At 38.0% G+C, this 21,361-nt stretch overlaps 1 protein-coding gene across 1 annotated transcript in view; it reads left to right on the top strand.

Moving 5' to 3' along the window:
- SLC30A8 (solute carrier family 30 member 8) overlaps positions 1 to 20,742 on the top strand; it is a 45,152-nt gene extending 24,410 nt beyond the window's left edge. Inside the window, exons 3-8 of the mRNA XM_004607773.2 lie at positions 306 to 452; positions 6,014 to 6,167; positions 11,082 to 11,229; positions 12,982 to 13,087; positions 18,965 to 19,099; positions 20,597 to 20,742. Coding sequence (XP_004607830.2) covers positions 306 to 452; positions 6,014 to 6,167; positions 11,082 to 11,229; positions 12,982 to 13,087; positions 18,965 to 19,099; positions 20,597 to 20,742 — 836 coding nt within the window. The remainder of the gene's footprint in view (positions 1 to 305; positions 453 to 6,013; positions 6,168 to 11,081; positions 11,230 to 12,981; positions 13,088 to 18,964; positions 19,100 to 20,596) is intronic.
- Positions 20,743 to 21,361: the final 619 nt, after the last annotated feature.

Below are 21,361 nucleotides of genomic sequence, written 5' to 3'. Positions count from 1 at the left end.
ACCTTTTGGAGTCCCTGCTCCCTGGTTTAACCACATGTTCTCTAAATGTCCCCCTTACCTCCCCGTTTTCAATCTCTATTCTTTCACTTTCCCAGGAATGGCTTCTCCCTTGAAATTCATTTCTACATGTTTAAATCCGATCCACCATCTGAGTCTTTGGAAGAAGAGGTTGATTAAATCAACACCGAGATGCTTTCCCTTCCCAAATTTCGAGTCTGCAGTATCTTCAGCATCTGTGGCTGGCAGGCCTGTGAATTTCGTTGTACTCTGGGCACTAACCCTGTGTAATTTTCTGCACACCCTAGGCGGGCACATTGCTGGGAGCCTTGCTGTCATCACGGATGCTGCCCACCTCTTAATTGACTTGACCAGCTTCCTGCTCAGTCTCCTTTCTCTGTGGTTGTCATCGAAGCCCCCTTCCAAGAGACTGACCTTTGGATGGCATCGAGCAGGTACAGCTCAACTGACTGGGCATTAATGGTGGAGTAACGCTGCAAAGGCTAACCAAGAGTAAAAACGGAAGGGGCGGAGCAAAGTCTTGTTGCAAAAAACCCTTCGAGAACTAACTCTGGTACACAGGATAAAATAGACAAGTACGTGAGAATGTGTTTCCCAATGTTAATTCAGCTAACAGCCAGATTAGTGGTGCTTGTTTTGTTCCTACGAGAAGACGAGAACATTTTAGCAGCCAGTACCGTCAAAGTCTCCTGTGTATTGTGATATCCATGATATTATTATTGTTACTCTGTGGCTGGGGAAGGGAATGGGTTAGAGTTTCTGCCATTTTGCAGAGAGGCCAGGAGAATTTTAGGAACTCAATCATTCTGAGAAGATGAATTGAGAATAGAATATGTATGTTCCTGCTCAAATTAGTGTTTAACCATTCAGTGACTGGCTCAGCTGAATACCTAGTTCAATCTATCATCACATAAACAAGAAAAGGAGGAGGACAAAGTGAAAGAGGGAATAAAATTTTCCTTTTTTTTCCTTAGAAAAGTTCCTTCAAATTTTTCAAAAATGTATTTATTTTGAAGGCACTGTGATTTACAAAATTATTTCTGATTGAGTTTCAGGCATACAAAGTTTTAACACCAAGCCCCTTTAGCAGTGTCGTCTTCCACCAATGGTCCTAATTCCCCGCTCAACAGCACTCCAGCAAATACTGCTTTGAACCACCTGTCTCTATGACAGATATTTTCTTTTTTTCTATTTTTAGAATCTTTTAAAAAATTAAATAACTGTGAGACAAACAGTTGCAAAGCTGCCCATGATTGGGTTTCAGTTATACAATGCTCCAACACCCTTTACCAGTATACATTTCCCACCACCAATGTCCCCAGTTTCCCTCCTTAACCCCCCACCCACCCCCAGTCAGCTTCTAGAGAAGACACTCTCTCCCCCACCCCTTGCTCTTTTCTTTTGGTCATTATGGTTTGCAATACAGGTACTATAAGGTTAGACAGACACTTTATTAAAATATTTTTATGCACTATGGTTCACAATACCGTTACTGATAGGGTTTCATGCCTGACACATTCTAGCTGCTGTCTCAGTGTCCCCTTTATCACCCTATTTTCCCCTTTCCTCCCCTATGGTCTATAGCCTATTGAAGGGTAGTTTTCAGTTTTTTCTTGCTTTTGCTTTTATTCTTCTACTATGCTTTGGTAATATCCTGCATGTGAGAGAAATCATTCTCTGTAGGTCCTTCTCCTTCTGACTAACTTCACTGATACTCTTCAGGTCCATGAATATGGCAGTAAATCTCATGATTTCATCCTTTCTTGCAGCCAAGTAGTAAACCATTGCATATGTGTATATGTACCATAGTTTCTTTCTCCGTCATCTGTTCTTAAGACACTCGGATTCTTTCCAGATTTGGCCATTGTGAAGAGAGCTGTAGATATTACAAATATCTTTTATGAACAATGTTTTGGTCCCTTGGGAAAGATGCCAAAGAAGACAATTACTGGGTCATGTGAAAATTTAATTCATAATATTTTGAGAAATGTCCATGTTGTTTTCCGAAAAGACTGGACGAGAGACCACAGCTTCTTCCTGACCTCCGCTGCTCCAGCTGAGGTTGGCCTCCAGCTGGCATTACTGAGCGGACTCTGGGATGAGAGGCAGAGCCCCTCCCTTTCTGGCAAGGTCCTAGCAGCCTCCACATCTGACCTACACCATATTAAGGGCTCAGACCACTGCTCCTGAGGCATGTGACCACGTAAGAAACCATCTAACTGATCTACTCAACAAATTACATGCTAATCACAGCTATGCTTCCTGTCATTCAGTGAGGACAGGTAGAGAACAAAGAGAGCAACCTCCAGCCTAATCCCTCAGTATCTTCAGAGGCTCTGACTATAAACACTCACCCCCCAGCACAGCAAGAACACTAGAAAACCAATGGTGAAAACTTGTACAAGCTACCAAGTTCAATGAGCAAAAAAGCAATATAGAAAAGCAGTCATAAACCGCACCACACAGGTCAATAATCCTCAAACAATGTCTTTGATGACACCAGTATGAGGATGTTCAATGAACTTAAAGAAACAATGGCATAAGCACAAGAAAATATGAGTCTAAATTAAAAGCTACCCTCAGAAATAGCAGAAATAAAGAGTATGGTAGATGATACAAAAAACTTAATGTTAGCAACAGCAGCTGATCAAAAGATCAGAGTCAAGATAAAGAAGAAGAAACTGTTAGGAAATAGCAGAAAATAAAAAGAAAAGTCTGAAAAGAAATGAGGAGTTTACCAGAAAACTGGAATGAGTTCAAGGGAAACAATATAAGAATCATCAGTCTCGAAGAACAGGAGGGCACATGTGATGAAGAAAATACAATAGTTAAAGAAATCATCCGTAAGAATTTCCCAGAGATGAGGATTATAGGCACTAAATCCCAAGAATCCCGGAGGTTCCCAGTGAAAATAGACTTGACAGGAAAATCACAAGATACATCATACTCAAAATTATAATATGCAAAGATAGAGACAGGATAATGAAGCAGCAGGACCAAAAGAAGAACTTACAGAAGAAATCCCATAAAAACTACAGGAGATCTATCAAATGAGACTCTTTTAGCCAGGAGAGAATTGAATAACATAGTACAAAACCTCAACAAAATAAACACTTCACCAAAAATACTCTATTTAGCTAGATTATCGTTCAAATGTGAAAGAATGATACAGAGCTTTATATGGATAGACAACAGCTGAGGGAATTTATAGCCTTGAAACCAGTTTTGCAAGAAGCGGAAATAGCTCTTTTTAAGGACAGAAGAAAATTCCCAATGTGTGGTACTGACTATTGCACTCACTAGTAGTACATGTGGTTGTCCTCTACTAGTTCAAGAAAGGTTAGAACATATAACAAACAATTATCACAGATTGACTATTATTGATTTATTTTCTGATAACTCCTTTTGCCATTCCTTTACTTTTTTTTTTAGAGCAAGTAATATGAAATAAATTTGGTATATGCTGACCACGGGCGTGCTGTTGGGTGGGAGGGAACATTGGTGGAGGGAAGGGATCATTAGTGGTGGGACTGGTATCGGAACACCTATGTCTGAAACAACTCTACGTTGAACAACTGTGTTACAACTTTGTGCCTAAATAAAATTAAAAAAATTAAATAACAACAACAAAATAAACCCCAAAAAAGGCTGAACCCGTCTATATTCCCAGCAGTGAATAAAGACCCCCTTTCCCCCGCATCACTGCCAGCACTGGATGGTTATGTTATTTTTAATGTGGGCTAGGGTCTTTGCTATGTGGTGATATCTCATTGTTGATTTGATTTGCATTTCCTTGACTAGTGATTCAGAACATTTCTAATTTACATTCTGGCCATTTGCTTGTCTTCCTTGGGGAGTTTTCTGTTTATTTGTCATCCCATTTTTTGATGAGTTTGGTTGTTCTTTTTGTTTGTTTGTTTGTTTGTTTTGTAAAGTACTACCAGTCCTTTAAGTAGCACTGTAGCACTGTCATCCCGTTGTTCATTGATTTGCTCGAGTGGGCACCAGTAATGTCTCCATTGTGAGACTTGTTGTTACTGTTTTTGGTATATTGAATATGCCATGGGTAGCTTGCCAGGCTCTGCCATGTGGGCGACATACTCTCGGTAGCTTGCCGGGCTCTCTGAGAGGGACAGAAGAATTGAACCCGGGTTGGCCGTGTGCAGGGCAAACACCCTACTCACTGCGCTATCACTCCAGTATCTTTTATATTAACCCATTATCAAAAGAGTGGTGGCAAAATATTTTGTAACAGTCTTTGGGGTGTCTTTTTATTCTGGTAATTATTCTCTTTGGAGTGCAGAAGTTTCTTAATTCAACATCTCATTTGCTTCTCTTTGCTTAGCCAATAGCATTGAATCTTTAAGTATACTCTTAGATTTAGTGTCAGGAAATGTTCCACTTATGTTTTTCTGCAATCTTAGGCATTTCTTTCTATATAGATATCACTTCCATCTTTGCTCTATTAATGTGTATGTTCAAGTTTTGCCTTTGAAAGGATGTAGGCCATCTTGGTTTATGGGTCTCTCCTATGCAATCCTGATCTCATTTTTACTTAACTAACTATATTTGCAACAACTCTAATTTTAAATAAGGTCACAATCTGAGGTATTAGGTTTTTAGCTCTTCAATTTGTGAGTTTTGAAGGCGTCCTAACATATGCCAACTAGTTAGGCATTAAATAACTGAAACCCAATCATGAACAACCTTGTAACTGTGTATCTCACTGTGATTCAATAAAAAAAGTTTAAAAATTAAATCAAATTTTCAAAAATGCTATTATTTTAGCTACTTTATAATTAAGAAATTTAGGTTTAGATAGGTTAGGTTACTTGGCTAATATCACATAGCCAGAAACCAGCAGACAATTTATGTCTGAAAATTGAACTCATACTCTAAACACTTACAAAAATATTTCTTATAGTCAGATGACATTGTGTCACACAGAGAAGAGTAACATATCCATTTTATATGAGAAAATCAACTATATATTAAGCCTCTCACTTTATGGATAACTTTATTTAGGAAGAAGCCAAGTCTAAAAGTGAATGAATGTAAAGGCAATATTAAGTGGCTAATAAAAGAGATGCATGTAGTTATGTGCAAAATCATAAAGGTTGTATGCAAATGAGTTAAGTCTAGGAAACAAACAACAGCTCCCCACTGAGAAGAGCTGTAGCACATTGTTCTGCCCTAAAACGGAGGGTATATTATAAATTGTGCCTGACTAGTGACTCATAGAATGTTTATTGACTCTTGGTGGCTTTTAGCACCTGTCTACAGGGTTGGATTGAAGATCGGGGTAGTTGTGTTAACTGTTAACTGAGCAAATGTACTTGACTCATCTGGCAGACTAAATGCCATCTTATCTTCAAATATTAACGTTAATGTCTTCATTCTGATATTCTTTCCTTACTGTTGTTTTAAAATGCAGTTAAAGAGTTGATATATCTCTGAAGCTAACCTGTGTGTTTGTAATTTGTTGGGTTGGCAAATGAGACTCATTTTCATCAAGTGCCCTCTGAAGCCTTTCCTTTTTACTATTTTATTCCACCGAAGGTACTGGTCCCGGCAAGTTGTAAATGTTTTATGGCAAAATTAAGAGTTTCTAAACACACTTTACTCTTCATGTCTCATTATTTCATCTTATAATAAGTTTCAATCATTCTAGCACCTGGGTAAATGAAAATCCCTGAGGAAAACAGTGAGGGCAGGCAGCAATTAATAAGCTTTAAAATTTTGCTAGAAATTAGTTTGTAATGTTGAGCATAATGAACTCAGCCGCTGGTATTTTATTCATGCAACAGTAAAGTGCCTCATCTTAGTGCTAAAATCCAGTCACACTTTTGCTTTGTAAGTCACTGAGTGAAATAGTTTGAAGCCTCTATTTTTTTTTCCTCCAGGGGAAGGGAACATTAATGTCTCAGGATTCTTGGTGGGTCAAGGTGATTAATGAGTTCCTTGTGTACAATGTTGTCTCTGCTTGAGTCCATAGAGATCCTTGGTGCCCTGATGTCAATCCTATGTGTCTGGCTGATGACTGGAGTGTTGGTGTACCTGGCCTGTGAGCGCCTGCTGCACCCCAACTACCAGATTGAGTCAAGAGTGATGATAATCGTGTCGGGTTGCGCAGTAGTGGCCAATATTATGTAAGTCACCTTATATACATACTGCCCAAGAGTGCTTGCCTACAATCCTGTCTGAATCTGTGGAAATCTGTGTTTGCTTTTCAATTCTTCCATGTGCAAGGATGGAAGAAACCTGAGAGAGTGTTCCTATGGCTTCTAAGACTGAACATAACATTGATTGTCCTCATTTAAGCAAGAGTGATTTATTTCATAGTGACTTCTAATATTTTCAATGTTTCCTATGAGCCAAAGACTATGCTAAGAACTTTTTTTTGCTTTTTGGGTCACACCCGGCAATGCACAGGGGTCGCTCCTGGCTCTTCACTCAGGAATTACCCCTGGCAGTGCTCAGGGGACCATATGGAATGCTGGGGATAAAACCCGGGTTGGCCATGTGCAAGGCAAATGCCCTACCCACTGTGCTATTGCTCCAGACCCATATGCTAAGAACTTTTGGCATATATTATCATATATCAGTATTCACAATACCCTAATCTTACATCTTAGGAAATTGAAGCTCAAGGAAGTTAAATAAATGGCCAGTTCATTCACTAGGGAAAAGCAAAGATTTACATCTAGACCCACTAGGCTCGGAATTGAGCTCCCAGCCATTCTTCTGTCATGCATATTGATGGTTCAAATAGAATGTGATTTTCTTTTATCCCGGTTTTGTTTTGTAAACAGATTATGTGTTCACAGAAAACTGGGTTGGAAGAGAAGACTATATAGCTTAGATTCCTTCCTGTTTTTTATTTTTTTTGCAGCATTCACATCAGAAGGTCACTGGTATTAAATATTTTAACAGAACTAATAGCAGGTAATTTTTTTCCTTCAAAAGCTGTCTCTGTTATCTTTGCATCATTGTGACTGCATGAAAATCCTCCCGTAGGCTATGTTAGCCAAATTCATTCTTTATTTCCTACCAGTTGATCAATTATTCTATCCATGTATAAAGGTTTAACGTCATGACCTTAACTAACGACATGTAATTATTGCAGTTTTGGTCACCTCCCCAAATGAGCATATTTGACTCTTTATGAGAATGTGGTTTGATTTTTTTTCCTTCTAATTTGATACTCTGTTCTGAGAAATCTGGCTTAAAACTTTATTTTTATCTATCTATTTATCTTATCTATCTATCTGTCTATCTGTCTATCTATCTATCAATAATCTTCTATGGTAGACAGAAAAGTGACCCCCTCAAAGATTTCCACATTCTAATCCTTGAAAGTTCTGAATTTGGTAACTTTTATGGTAAAATGAATATTGCAAATGTAACTAAGTAAAAGAGCAATCTTGGACTGGTGAGATAATACAAGAATAAGACACTGGCCTTTCATGCTGTCAACCCCAGTTCAACTGCCCGTGCTTCACATGGTTCCTGAGTACTGCCAGGAGTGTCCTTCCCTTAAGCACAGATCTAGGAGTAACCCCTGAGCAGGCTGGATGTTGGCCTATCCCAATCAAATAAATTAAAGATGAATGTGGAGATGTAGAGATTATCTTAAACTATCCAGATGATCTAAATATAACCACAAGAGTCTTTTTAAAGGAGAGGTAAGAAGTCAGATAACAGATGATGTTGCAGTGCTGGTTTTAATGATGAAGGAAGGGGTTTAGAGTCAAGGAATGTCACTACTATTAGTAACAGGAAAAGTTAAGAAAATTAATTTTCCCCTGTGTCTCCAGAAGGAATGTAGTTCTGTAGATCCATTATATATTTCTTACCTCCAGAACCATGGAATTATACATTTATGTATAATATTTCAACCACAGAGTTTCTATTTTTATCAACAATAAAAATGTATACACTGTCTTTTACATAGCAATATATTGTGACACATGCAATGAGATGGATTATGCATTCAAAGGAAGGAGACAGAGCTAAAGAATGGCATTCTAAACAGTGGTTTTTGAAAGAGGGCACAGTGAAATCTCTGGAATTACAGGAAAATCCCCACATACATACATGGAGAAAGCTCTCTAGGTCTCTTTGTGCCTGCCTTTGCTCCCCATTTCTCAGTTTGTAAACTTTTGCTCAAAATCTTTGAGCTTAACGACAGTAAGAGTAGTATTTGATTTGCTGTCATGGACTAGATTCTTATTTCCAACAGTTAACTTGAAAATGTGTTTTGCATTGGCATTGTAAGAAAAAGTGGGAGAAGATCAATGCAAATCTATCACCACAAGGAGACAAATAGGCCAGAGCACATGTCCTACTGACTGGAGGTCAATAACATCATCTTTGCATAAGAAGAAAAACATGCTCACAGGCAGCCAGGAAAATAAAAACATTAATAATTGTTCTGGAGTCATATGTCACATAGGTTTTTGTCAATGCTACATGCAGATAAAGAATACTTTTAGCTAATTACCCCATAAATCTGGGATCTTGAGAATCAAGTTTGACTTTTTTTAAAGAGTGACCATCCAACTTTTCTTTGTATTGCAATTTCTTTTGAACTTTGGACTTAAATTGCAGCTGTTTATAATACTTGGCAAAACATGTAAACTAAAAAAAGTTTACTTTTTTTTCTGCACAATTAGATAACTCTTGATAGTTAAAGATTTCAAATGAATATCATTCCTCCCAGAAACGTGATGATAGGTTTCAAGTGCTGTTAATGCTATGTTTCCTGGACACAGAAGTAAGAAAACCGTATAACGGGGATGAATCAATTAACTGGGGATCCAAATTTGGTCTGAAAGTTCCACTGGAAATTTCAAAGGGATTCTAGGCTTAATATATATAATTATCATCAAGATTATTATTATTATTATTATTAGCCCCTTCCCCCTGTTCTGTGATTGTTGTGTGCCAAGACAGGGATCACACACATGCTTGGTTATGGTGCTCCTACATTTAGTTGTGGTCTTCACTGGGTGTTGCTCTCCTTCAGCTTTGGCACATGCAAATGTGTTCACCAGAGGTCACACTCATTTAGTTGAGTCCTCATGCACATTCTGGTTATAGTGATTGCCAGAGTGTTCCACTCACACATGTGCTCCTTGGTGCTCCTGGGATGGTGCTTGCATATTTTGTCGTTACAATGTTCCCGGGAGGTTGCCACTTTTAGTTGTAGTGTCCCCACACACCTGACTGCAGTAGGGCTAGAAATTGCTTATGGGGCCAAGGATTGCAAACAAGAGTGGTGCCAGTCACCACAAGCAGAGTTGCTAGGAGAGTGGTCAATGCACATGGTGACACTTGGGATCAAATTCATGACCTCATTCCTATGAGGCCAGAGCCTTAGCCATCGAGCCATCTCCCTGCCCCTAGGATGACAATAATTGACAAAGTCTGAGGCTATGCAAAATTCTGTGTGTCTGAAACATTCCCTCTCTCCTAATTTATTTAAGATAAAGATTGCTTTATTTCTCTAAAGAAATAAACTCCTCATTCTGTCCCATAGCTAGTTGTTAGAAGATATAATCAGAATTTTCTATTTTTGTATGATTTAAAAAATTTTTTTTGTTTAACCTTTTTTTATTGAATCACTGTGAGATAGACCATTAGAAAGCTGTTTAAGATTAGAAATCCATCATACAGTATTCTAACACCCATCCCTCTACCAGTGTATATTTCCTAGCACCAGTGTGCCAGGTTTCCTCCCATCACCCAGACCCCAACCCCTGCCTGCCTCTACGGCAGGCACTTTTCTTCTTCTCTCTTCTCTCTCTCTCTCTCTGTATGATTTTAAATCTCTGTAATCTCCATCACAAACCTTTGTGCCCCCAAGCATTTAACAGTGCCTGGCATATAGGAGTCCCTAAGCAAGTTTTAATTTTTTAATAATATGATTTGGAGAATGAGTGAAAAGATAATGAGCTTACATGGCAGATCTAGAAAGAGAGTCTATTAATGTCTGGATGTATCAAGCTGTCTAAAGAACTTTAAGCGGTGACTTCTAAAAGAAGGTTAATTTATGCCCAACTGCTGACATCTAAGTACTATACATACTGAAATGATCAGATCTTGGTGAGTAGCTGTCATTCCACTTGGCACTTGTGGCCTGGGGTTTAATACTTAACTGGCTACCAAGCTGGGACATGTGATATTAAACATCTCCCCACCCCTGCAACACCCACCTTGTTCCAGAATATTCAGTTTTCTGGCAAAATGCTCCACTTAAGATATTCTTATTTTACCTCTTCTCTAAATACCTCTTAAATTTATAAATAGAATCAGATATGTAATTTGAACTACTATTTGACTTGGATTGTCAAGGTTAAATTTTCCAGTATGCTACACATTATATACATATATTTGTGTATATGCATATGTATACACATATATGCATATATATTCATTCTTATTTACAATGCACTAATATATTTGAGCCTCTTGATAGTTTGTGTAAGCATATTACTGTCATTCAAATTTCAAATTGCCATGGAAATGAACAAACTTGGTAAAATAAAAGATTTCAAAATGCAACCTTGATGAAATTCACTTTTCTTATTCAGTTTGCTTTCTTTTTTGCTGCCTTTTTGCATTTGCAGCTGGTACTTTCAATTAAGCCCTGACAAAACTCAGCTCTAAGCCAGGTTTAGTATATGACCTTCAGTCGATTCTCAATAATATTTTCACTCCTCCTTGCAAGTTCTTTATTTTCACCTAAGAAGCCATGTTTTCTATCTTTAATTTGAAGCAGAGGAGCATTCGGAATAGATGGGAAAAACCAACGTAAATCATTGCCTGTCTGTTCTTGTGTAAACATTTTTGAAAATTCCTGTCTACATCTGTGTTCTGAATTCATTCAAAAGAATACACTTTAAAACTTTCTACTTAAGTATCCACCACTTTGGATAATAAAAAACTGACTTTTCTGACAGTAAAAGAATTAATTTTTAGTTTTTTTCCCCCTGACAACAAAAGGCTGTGCTTTTCATGTTTAATGTCATGTGTGCCGAGTGCATGGTTCTCTCTTTCAGACTGAGTATGATCTTGCACCAGGGCTCAGGCCACAATCACAAGACGGTGCAAGTTAATGCCAGTGTCAGAGCAGCCTTTGCGCATGCGCTGGGGGATCTATTTCAGAGCATCAGTGTGCTCGTCAGCGCACTTATCATCTTCTTTAAGGTGAGTTTCCTGAGTGTCATGGTCATTCAATATATTAGGTTGCACAGAGAGTAAAACGAGTACTAAAGACACATCATGGGTGCTGCCAAAGTTGTGGAGAAATTTGAACTTTCATGCACTATAAATCAGAATGTAAAACAACTTTGGGAAATAATCTAGCATTTCTCAAAACGCTAAACACAGAGTTAGCATAGGATACAGTGGGCCTTGTTCACATAAAAACTTGTACATGAACATTATTAAGGATGTTAATAATTGTGAAAAAAAATAAGAGTTGATAAACTATTGAATAGCAAAATAATAAATGGTATATGCAGACAATAATATATTCATCAGTTAAAGATTGAAGTACTAGAGTATACTATACATGGTTATGCCTGGAAAGTTTTATGCTAATATAAGTGATAAAAGTCCCCAATTCCAAACACATGTTGTATGATTCCATTTAAATAAAGTATCCATAGTAGGACAATCTAGAGAGCTAAAAAGAAAAAAGTGCCTTTCTGGAGTTTATGGGGGAAATGGAGAATTGAAAATTGACTGCTTAAAAGCATGTAATGCTTCATTTTGAGATGATAAGATGTAATATGGTGATATTGCATGCTTTTGTAACTATACTAAATACCACTGAATTGTCCAAATTTCATGAGGGTATTGCATGGGGAGGTGACTTCTCCCCTGACAAAGTCAGACTGATAGTAGATTGCAGCAAAGATCTGGGGAGGGTCTCTGACTTAAAACAAATATTCACTCCAGATCTCTGTAATACCAAGAACTAGTAGGTGTGGGTGAAATGAAAGTGGAGGTAGAGAGTTAATAGACTTTTGACATTCAACTTTGTTCACATTATAATTGTCCAACTGGCACACACTCTATTCTTGGGTCACCAAAATATGAAAATGTTTTAAAAAAACATCTGAATTCAGTTGAGCAACAAGCTCACTAAAACCTGTGAGATCAAATATTTCAAAACTCTAGAACTTTGTGGAGTTTGACAGTATCTGACAAAGGTTAGATTCAGGTCAAGTTTCTTAGAGGTTAGGAGGCATGTACTTCCTTGGGACACAAAGCTTCAAGGGCAGAATCAAAGGTGTTGAATTCAGAGGTTAAGGACCCGCTGTAATATTTCTGCTCCTCCCTGTATATGAGTGAGGAGTGGAAATATTACTGAGAATCGACTGAAGGTCATGCACTAAGTGGGGCTTAGGGCTGAGCTTTCTCAGGGTTTAATTCAAAGTACCAGCTTCAAATGCAAAAATGAGGCCTCCATCTCTATTTTCAGGACTGAATCAAAGATGAGTGTCTAGTCTGACATACTTAGGAGAAGAAAAAATTTACACCAAATCTACTCAAATCTTAGTCCAGTTGTACCTCTGAATATAGAAACAACCTCAGAGTAGATAATAGCCTTTCTTTACATTGTGATGAAAGTTTTAAAAAAAAAGTCATTGAATACTGTGCAAATTTATGCCTCCTTTCATCAAAAACTGTATTTATATTTGTTTGAAATAAGCTAAATGAAGCCGCTTCAGAGAGTACTAAAAATACATTCCCTTTACCTCCTAAATCTTATTCCCTTCTTTAAACACGTATAGTTTAAGCTAAAAAAGAAGTTAAATACAGAAAATCTAAACACAAAGGGTGAGAGGATGATAGAGAAGAAAGTAAACAGGGATGTTTAGTTATTTTATTAATCAAACTTTCTGCTTGCATGATACAAATGCCGCTAACCCAAATTCCTGCATTTTCTAGCCAGAATACAAAATGGCCGATCCAATCTGCACATTTATATTTTCCATCCTGGTTTTGGGCAGCACCATCACTATTTTAAAGGATTTTTGCACCTTACTCATGGAAGGTAGGAGTGATTTTTATTAATTTTGACATCACTGCTTTCTCATTCCTATAATCACAAAAATGAATGACCTCAAGACATGCTCACCATTAATTTGCATCACAGGAAACAGGAAATTTACAAGGAGGATTTTTTTTTTGTGAAAACAAATGTTTTTGTGTTGAAACAAATAAAAAGAAAAAATTTCTATTCTTCCTCCAGAAATTGTTAGATGATATGGCACAGTATAAAAATAATATGTACAAACATTAAAGACATTGGAAGAGATTGCAAGAAATATAAATTTATTTTAGTTATGTGGAAATGATCCAAGAAAAATTAAAGAAATGTATTTCTCTGGCAGCATTGCAACAACTCTGAAGGATTGCGTTGTTAGACTAGACCAGAAGCTCTCCACTTTGGTTGCATTAGAATCATTCGGAGGGTGCTGCTAAAACACAGAGTGACCCATTCATTACTCCCTGGATCAGTAGATCTGAGAGGCTGAGAATCTGTGCTGGTAACAGGATAATGATGTTGCTGATCTGAGAACCACATTTTGAGAAATGTTAAACTAGTTTTTTTTACAGTTAAGTGATTCCTGCATAAGGGCTCTGTTAATATAATTTAGAACATTCAGGGGGAATCAGAGGTTAGCCTACATCCAGCATTCAGATGACTCAGGGCATTCAGAAAGGTGAAACTTTTTTTTTTATCAATACCTTTTGACATAAGAAAACACAATCTCAAAGGGTACTTCCTTTTGTGACAGTTCACATTTCCTAAGCATTCACAGCTGAGTGCATACTTAAGGATTCTGAGCTTGTGGCCACTGTAGTTGCTGGTAGATGATAGTTTTGTTAAAGTGAAAAAAAAAATCAGAGTTAAACATCACTGGGGAACTCATAACTTTCTCACTCCCAGGTGATGACATTTGGTTTCCCAAGTCACTGAGGCATCTACTCTATCCTGAGGGCCTCATCTTGATGATTTGAGCTACTGTTGTTGCTGTTTGAGAAGTAATTACTTAAAGAGGGAACAGAAGACAAATGGATGCACAATTTTATAGGACTATATTCTCTTTTTTCTGCGTCTTATTATAGTTCTCCTCTAATGATGGTATTTTCCTATTTTATACAAGGAAAATTAGAGATACTTATTGGTACTGACAATAATTAAGTGATTTCTCCCTGGAATGTGCTAAATTTTTAAACATAGTCTTAAATTTGGCTGGAATCAAAGAATATTTGTACTTTCTACAAGTTTATAATTTTGGTTCCCAGTACCACATGGTTCCCAAAGTGCTGTCAGGGGCCATTCCTGAATACAGAGCCAGGATTGTCCCTGAATACCTTGGGAAGTGGATTTTAAAAAACCCAAATAAATCATTAAATAGTTAAGAAAAGTATACTTTTTTTCTTTTTTCTCTTTGGGTCATACCCGGCGATGCACAGGAGTCACTCCTGGCTCTGCACTCAGGAATTACCCCTGGTGATGCTCGGGGGACCATATGGGATGCTGGGACTCGAACCCAGGTCGGCCTTATGCAAGGCAAATGCCCTACTCACTGTGCTATCACACCAGCCCCAATAAAAGTATAAATTAATGAGGAAAGTCTCCACATTTCCTCACATTTAAATTCTCAGTCCTGTTAATCAGGAGTAATGCCTACAAATAAGTTGACACCTATCTTTCAAAAGCTATGTATTTATTAGTATAAATATGTACTATAAATATGTGGCTATTTTACTGTGTATGCATATATAGGTATACATTTTTTATTATTTATATTATCAAAAGATCTGTGAATTGATATGTACCTCAAATACATGGTATTTATCATTTTTTTATATATAAACAGAATTATGCTTTGAGGTAGATTTTGTCCTGAACCTTTTTTTTCTACCTGGATTTTCCCATATTGATCATACACAGATACATTCCATTATTATTTGTTTCTAGGCCATACCCAGCTATGCTCAGGGCTTACTCCTGGCTCTGCACTCAGGGAATTACTCTGAGTAGGGTCATGGGACCATATGGGATGCTGGGGATTAAACCCACTTCAGGTGTGTGCAAAGCAAGAGCCAAACTCACTGTACTAAAGTATAGCTCTAGCCCCACACTTCATTATTTTTCATCACTCAAAAGTAATCCCCATTAACATATTCCTCCCTGTGAAATGTCGTAACAAAGAATGTTGCTGTCATTATTCTCATAATTCTCTCTCCAGCTGCCGATTTGTGAAATAATCTCTAGAAATTAGTTAAGTGAATTCTAATATCTAATAGATATTGCTATTTTATCTAAAGATGATTTGTCAATTTCTTTCCACAAGAAGCATAAGAGAGTATTTATTTCCTCATAGCCTCATCATTGGCCATCATGAATTGATTACTCATTTTTAACCTGGTTGGTAAGATATGAAATCTTACTGATGTCACAATTATAATTCTTTGAGTATTATACTTTAATGATTGTATTTATTGTTTGGGATGGCTTTTTTAACACCAATTCTGATATTTTCCTGGATGCCAAATATTTTTGCAGTCTCTTTTTTTTTTTAGAGAAAAGAAATCAAGATTGCAATAGATGGAGAGCTTTAGGAGTCCTCTTTCTTGTTTCTCTTGCTTATTCAATATTTTGTGATGTAATACAGAAAATGATAGATATTGTTCTCTATGCCAATACATAGAAAAATTAGGTAAGAGAGGTAAAGGGTAATGGATTTATGGATTTGTAACTTCATTTCAAGAACCTTAGATGAAGACCTTAGTTACTTTTTGCCCCTCCAAACACATGACATATATTCTCTTCCTTCCTTCCTTCCTTCCTTCCTTCCTTCCTTCCTTCCTTCCTTCCTTCCTTCCTTCCTTCCTTCCTTCCTTCCTTCCTTCCTTCGACCCTTCCTTCCTTCGACCCTTCCTTCCTTCCTTCCTTCTTTCTTTCTTTGAAAAATAGTTTTGTTCACAGATATACACTTAAAGAAGTGTGAGGGTAGAGAATGAGATAGAGGTACATGTTCAAGAGAGAACAAGGGCTTCTCCGGAGGAGATAGGGGAAAAGCAGAGAATGATTTTTAGGAGGTTATATGCAATATCTCCAAATGTCTTGACCTTGAATATTCTGCATACACATTCTACATACTTTTATTCTTATCATGATCCATAAATTCTTCTACAGCTTCTCCTATTCTGAGCATATCTACCCTTCTCTGAGAGATGCCTCGGTTTCTGCATATGGGTAGTGTTGCAATTTTTGCATCTCCAAAGAGCTCAGTATTTGCATCTCAAAGGGAATTGTTCCTCTAGCCTTTGGGCTACTTCAGGGCTAGATTATTTTCTTCTTAAATTTTTATAATTGCCCACAAACTCAGGCTCTCCTATCTATCTGTTGGCAACAGCCCCCTCTCTGCCACCCTCCCCTAGAGATTTCCACCCCTTAAATCTTTAAGATCTCTTATATCCTAGTCCAGTGATGTGCCTAAAGCAGCACGCATGTGTTTGGTTTTAACATACTTGCTTGTATTCTCAGATACACATTCTCCGCCCCTCTCAGAGAGCCCAGCAAGCTACCCAGGGTATCCTGCCCACATGGAAGAGCCTGGCAAGCTCCCCGTGGCATATTTGATATGCCCAATACACTAACAATAACAGGCCTCATTTTCTTTGATGTCGGTGGGCCCCACGGGTGACTTATGTGAAGCGGGGAGGAGAAAGATGGTCACTTTCTCCCCAGCCGCCTCTACCACCTTGGACCCAGAGTTACTGGGTTCTTGTCTGCTCTCAGAAAAGACTTTCAGGAGTAGACAAGCAGTGAAGTAAATAGATTTTATTCAGAGGTCTCTGAGGGAGGGAGGAAGGGATAAGTGGGAGAGAGAATAGTAAGAATAATGCGCTCAAGGGATAATGCGGGCTTCTCCAAGGGTGGAGGAAGCCCTTACACATAACCGAGCTTTAGACACAAAAGTATGAAAGCATGAAAGTACACATCTCAAGAGGGGAGATGCAGGCGACACATGTGCTCAGGTGACACATGTGCTCGGCCAAGCGGGCACAAACAGCATATGTGGCCTTTCCTTTGTGTCTTTTATAGGGTTTCTTCAACCTGCCCCCACGTGGGGCTTCTTTCCAGGTAAAAGTTAGTTGCTAAGGTTACCAGGGAGGTTGGGAGTGGTGATGGCCTTCTTTGGGGAACCTCCTGGGGAGGGGTCTATTATCTTCAGGGTCCACTGTTGGTTTCCTCCAGGGTCTTTTGTTTTCTTGAATCTGCAAGTCTTAAGAGTAGAGTCTCCTTCCCAGAGACTCTGTTAAATCTCAATTTTCAATGCCAAGGGCCTTTCCCTATCTACCTGCCTACATCATCTAGACCCTGAAAAAGCCTCCAATCCTTGGAAAGACCAGTAAGGAAAGGCTGCTAAAATCTCAGGGCTGGGATGAATGGAGATGTTACTGGTGCCTGCATGAGCAGGGGATGACAGTGATACAGTGATACAGTGAAATCTTTAAGGGCTACATGGATGAAGTTCCATCTTCAAGCAGTATCTTTTATAAATTTAAATAATTATTCCTTTGGGTTCTTTCTCTGCAGCTAGACCAAGGAAGCACCCTTACTTATACTTTCAATCTTTTCATCCTCTAAATGACAATCCTTGCATTGTTGAGAAAAATATCATCCTACTGCCTCAACTTCTTCCTCTCTGATCTATAGACACTCTCCTTTCCTCTGCCTCAGTGTATAACTGATTGGATTCCCAGGTCTTCACTTCCTGTGTGGCGCATACTGTTCATTTAGAAATAGGGATGGTAGTCAAATCTTATATTCTGTGATCTGAATACTGAATTCTGACTAATGTAATAAAATAATAGAGTTTGTGAAACAAATAATAATATGGTATTACAATGCTAGGATCTTTGTTAAAATAGTTCACTCAATGACTAGCATTTGTATAATATTACAAATTATAAAAGGCATATATTTTCTGATTTATTCATCAGAAAACTCCTTGAACTGTGTCTTTTTTCTTACTACTCTCCTACAAGCATGCTGACATTAGAATATTTCTGAGACAAATAAATTTATATTAGTTGTCAGAATGTTAATGGTATGGTATGAACCCCAAAGATATGAATCCTATATTGTATCATTTTGCGTCCCAGAATGTGTTTGAAGATAACTGAATAATTCACCGATTGGTATAATAATATACCCTGAATTAAAAGGTTGACTGCTGTTGTTGGCCATTACATAGAAGCTTCAACAAATAATTTTGACATTTCATTGATGGTTAGGTCTCTAAAATAGCCAGGTGGCTTTGGCCCTTTAGTGGTGGCGAGATAATCATATACATCAAAACCATAAATGTCTACACTATTATAAACATAAAATTTTTTATAGTAGTAGAGGGTGGGCACTTTGTTTCATATGTTAGATGGTGGTGCACAATTGTTTCATATGTTAGAACTGAAATCAATAATAGTAACTATTGCCAAAATGATAATAAAAAATTTTTAATTCAAAATTTAAAAAAGCACTGTAGCACTGTTGTCTCATTTGCTCAAACGGGCACCAGTAACGTCTCCATTGTGAGACTTGTTACTGCTTTTGGCATATCCAATAAGACATGGGGAGCTTGCCAGGCTCTGTTGTGTGGGCGGGATACTCTCAGTAGCTTGCTGGGCTCTCCGAGAGGGACAGAGGAATCAAACCCGGTTCAGCTGCATGCAAGGCAAATGCCCTCCCTGCTGTGGTAATGAGTTTTAAACAAATGAAGTTAGAAATAAGAAAAGGATGGGAAATTTGATTTGATATTTTGGTGAGGGCTTTGTATCCCTGTTTACCGATCTTACTGAGCTGGGTTTAGTTGAATAACAGTAGCATCCCTCTCTTCCCTCTTGTCAGGTGTTCCAAAGAACTTGAGTTACAGTGACGTGAAAAAGCTCATCCTGGCAGTGGACGGGGTGGTGTCTCTGCACAGCTTGCACATCTGGTGTCTAACAGTGAACCAAATGATTATTTCAGCTCATGTGGCTGCAGGTCAGTGAATTCTACATGAAATTCTGGGTTAAATTCAGCCCTAATCCCACCATATCAGGAATTTTCCTCCTCTGGTAGATCTGCTCTTAATGTCTGTTGCCTGTTAAAACAACTCTAATGTGTTTGTATTGCCAAGAATCCTTGAAACCTCATCTAGATGTTGTCATAACAACCGTGATAATAATGCTGTCCTTTGAATCCAATTGCAGAGGGTAAAAGATAGAACAAAGGACTATAATACCACCAATGTTTCAAGGCTTTAGACTCTGAAAATTAGGCTTCCCTGCTTGAACTTGTTGCTCTATCAACTAAATGATAGAAACCAACTAAACAATAAATCTTAATTAAATATCACTTGTACAGAACATACTTTGTCAAGCAAGGGAGATTAAAAGATGAAGGAGGCAAGGGTTCCATTCTTAAGGTTCAAAAAACTAAAAGATATGCTTATTGGAATAAGTGGTAGTTTCTGTATGGTATGGTTAGAAATTCTGTAACCATGAGAGAGAATTCTTAAAATGTTGGGTTTACAAATATTTAATGGACCGTAGAGCTAGTTCTCAGTAAGCACAATGTATGGCTATTGGTAAAAATGAAACCATGCACATCACTTTTATGACTATTTTCCTTGAATATAGGACTCATAGAAAATGAAATTAATTTTTAAAAAGCTTGCTAAAGTAAAAAAAAAAAAAGAAGAATGTTGATAATACTCTACAAATTACTTTCTCATGGTGGAGGTGATACTGTCCATGACACATCATTGGTCTTAGAACACAGGCAGTGGAAATTTTCTGAGACCTCAGGAGACAGCTCAGGTCAACAGTGATATGCTAGCCTCCTTCATAAAACTCAAAACGTTTCTTACAGGCAGGAAACAAGGACACCAAGTGACAGTTATCTGGGTCTGTGCTTTCTCAGATATCCACATCTTTGCTGAGAGGCTCAAATCTGGCTCCAGGGAATTTATAGCGTCAAGAACACTAAGATTTTACTATACTTGGAATAATGGAGTGAACTACTAGGTTACTCTGAAGGGAACTTCGAGACTTCCTGGTATCTTATGAGGAAAGATCACAGTGAGGACTAATGCTCCCAGAAAAACTTATGGGACGTTCTAAGTACTTCTAGCTCCTATCATGACCCCTGATATAAATTCTGGTTAGAAAGAAGGTCTGTGACCCAACAAATTCCCAAGGCCTAGTGACCAATGCTAAGAACGTCTGTCTCGGCTTTTCTAGAATGTATGCTTCCATACTCAGAACCTAGGAGAGACAGACCCCAGAGAGTTCCCACAGTGACCCGGAACTTGGCTACACTAGAATTTTCCCCTTGCTCTGCCCCTGTGAATGTAGCTGATTGTCAGAGCCCATGTGGTTTCGCTGAGTGCTCCGCTGTGCCCTGCCTCACCAGGTCAAGACAAAGTACTTGAAGCTGAGATTGATCAGTTGCCCAGGTGTGTCAATCAGTGACATTCTCACTCTCTTTTGTCAACAGCAGCCAGCAGGGACAGCCAGTTTGTGCGGAGAGAGATTGCTAAAACCCTGCACAAAAGCTTTACAGTGCATTCACTCACCATTCAAATGGAATCTCCAGCTGACCAGGACCCCAACTGCCTCTTTTGTGAAGACCCCAGGGATTAGCTCAGTCCCATCATCAGATCCCCAAACAGGTCACTACTTGCCACTGCAGTTTCTGAAACATAATAAGGCAAATGTATGAGAAATTCATGATATAATTCCAGGCATGCTCATTTGATGTTATATCTCCATCTAACAAAAAGGAATATATTTTTCCACTCACCGGTCAATTGGGTTCTTCAATACATCAGTAACTGTGTTCTGTTTTAGGAAAGTGTTACATAGATTATTCCTGACTGGAGGTAAAATAACAGCTGTTTGTAACCGTAGGCAATGAAAAGTTCATTTCCTTTCATTAACACATTTTGAGAATGAGTGGGCAAAGGAAAGTCTTACCAGGAAATTAGTAGCCAAGAAAAAAAATTATAACATTCTCCTAAAACGTGAAGCAGAAATTTAAAAAAAAACAAGTCAGGAGTGAAATGGAATCAGAAGACCTAAATACCCCATTAGAGCTTGTCTTTCTCACCAAGATATAATATAATTTTGGGCAATATGTTTTGACTCCATGTCTATCAATGGTACTATTCACTAATCAGGATAGAAATGTCTTTTGTTCAGTTTGCTTACTAATTATAGTATAATATATTTGAGAGTACTTAATTGTATTCTTTATATGAAA

This window comes from Sorex araneus, chromosome 2 (genome assembly GCF_027595985.1).
Source record: "Sorex araneus isolate mSorAra2 chromosome 2, mSorAra2.pri, whole genome shotgun sequence".
Classification (NCBI taxonomy): Eukaryota; Metazoa; Chordata; class Mammalia; order Eulipotyphla; family Soricidae; genus Sorex; species Sorex araneus.
Note: the sequence above shows the minus strand (reverse complement) of the source record. Positions and strands in the feature narration are given on the sequence as shown.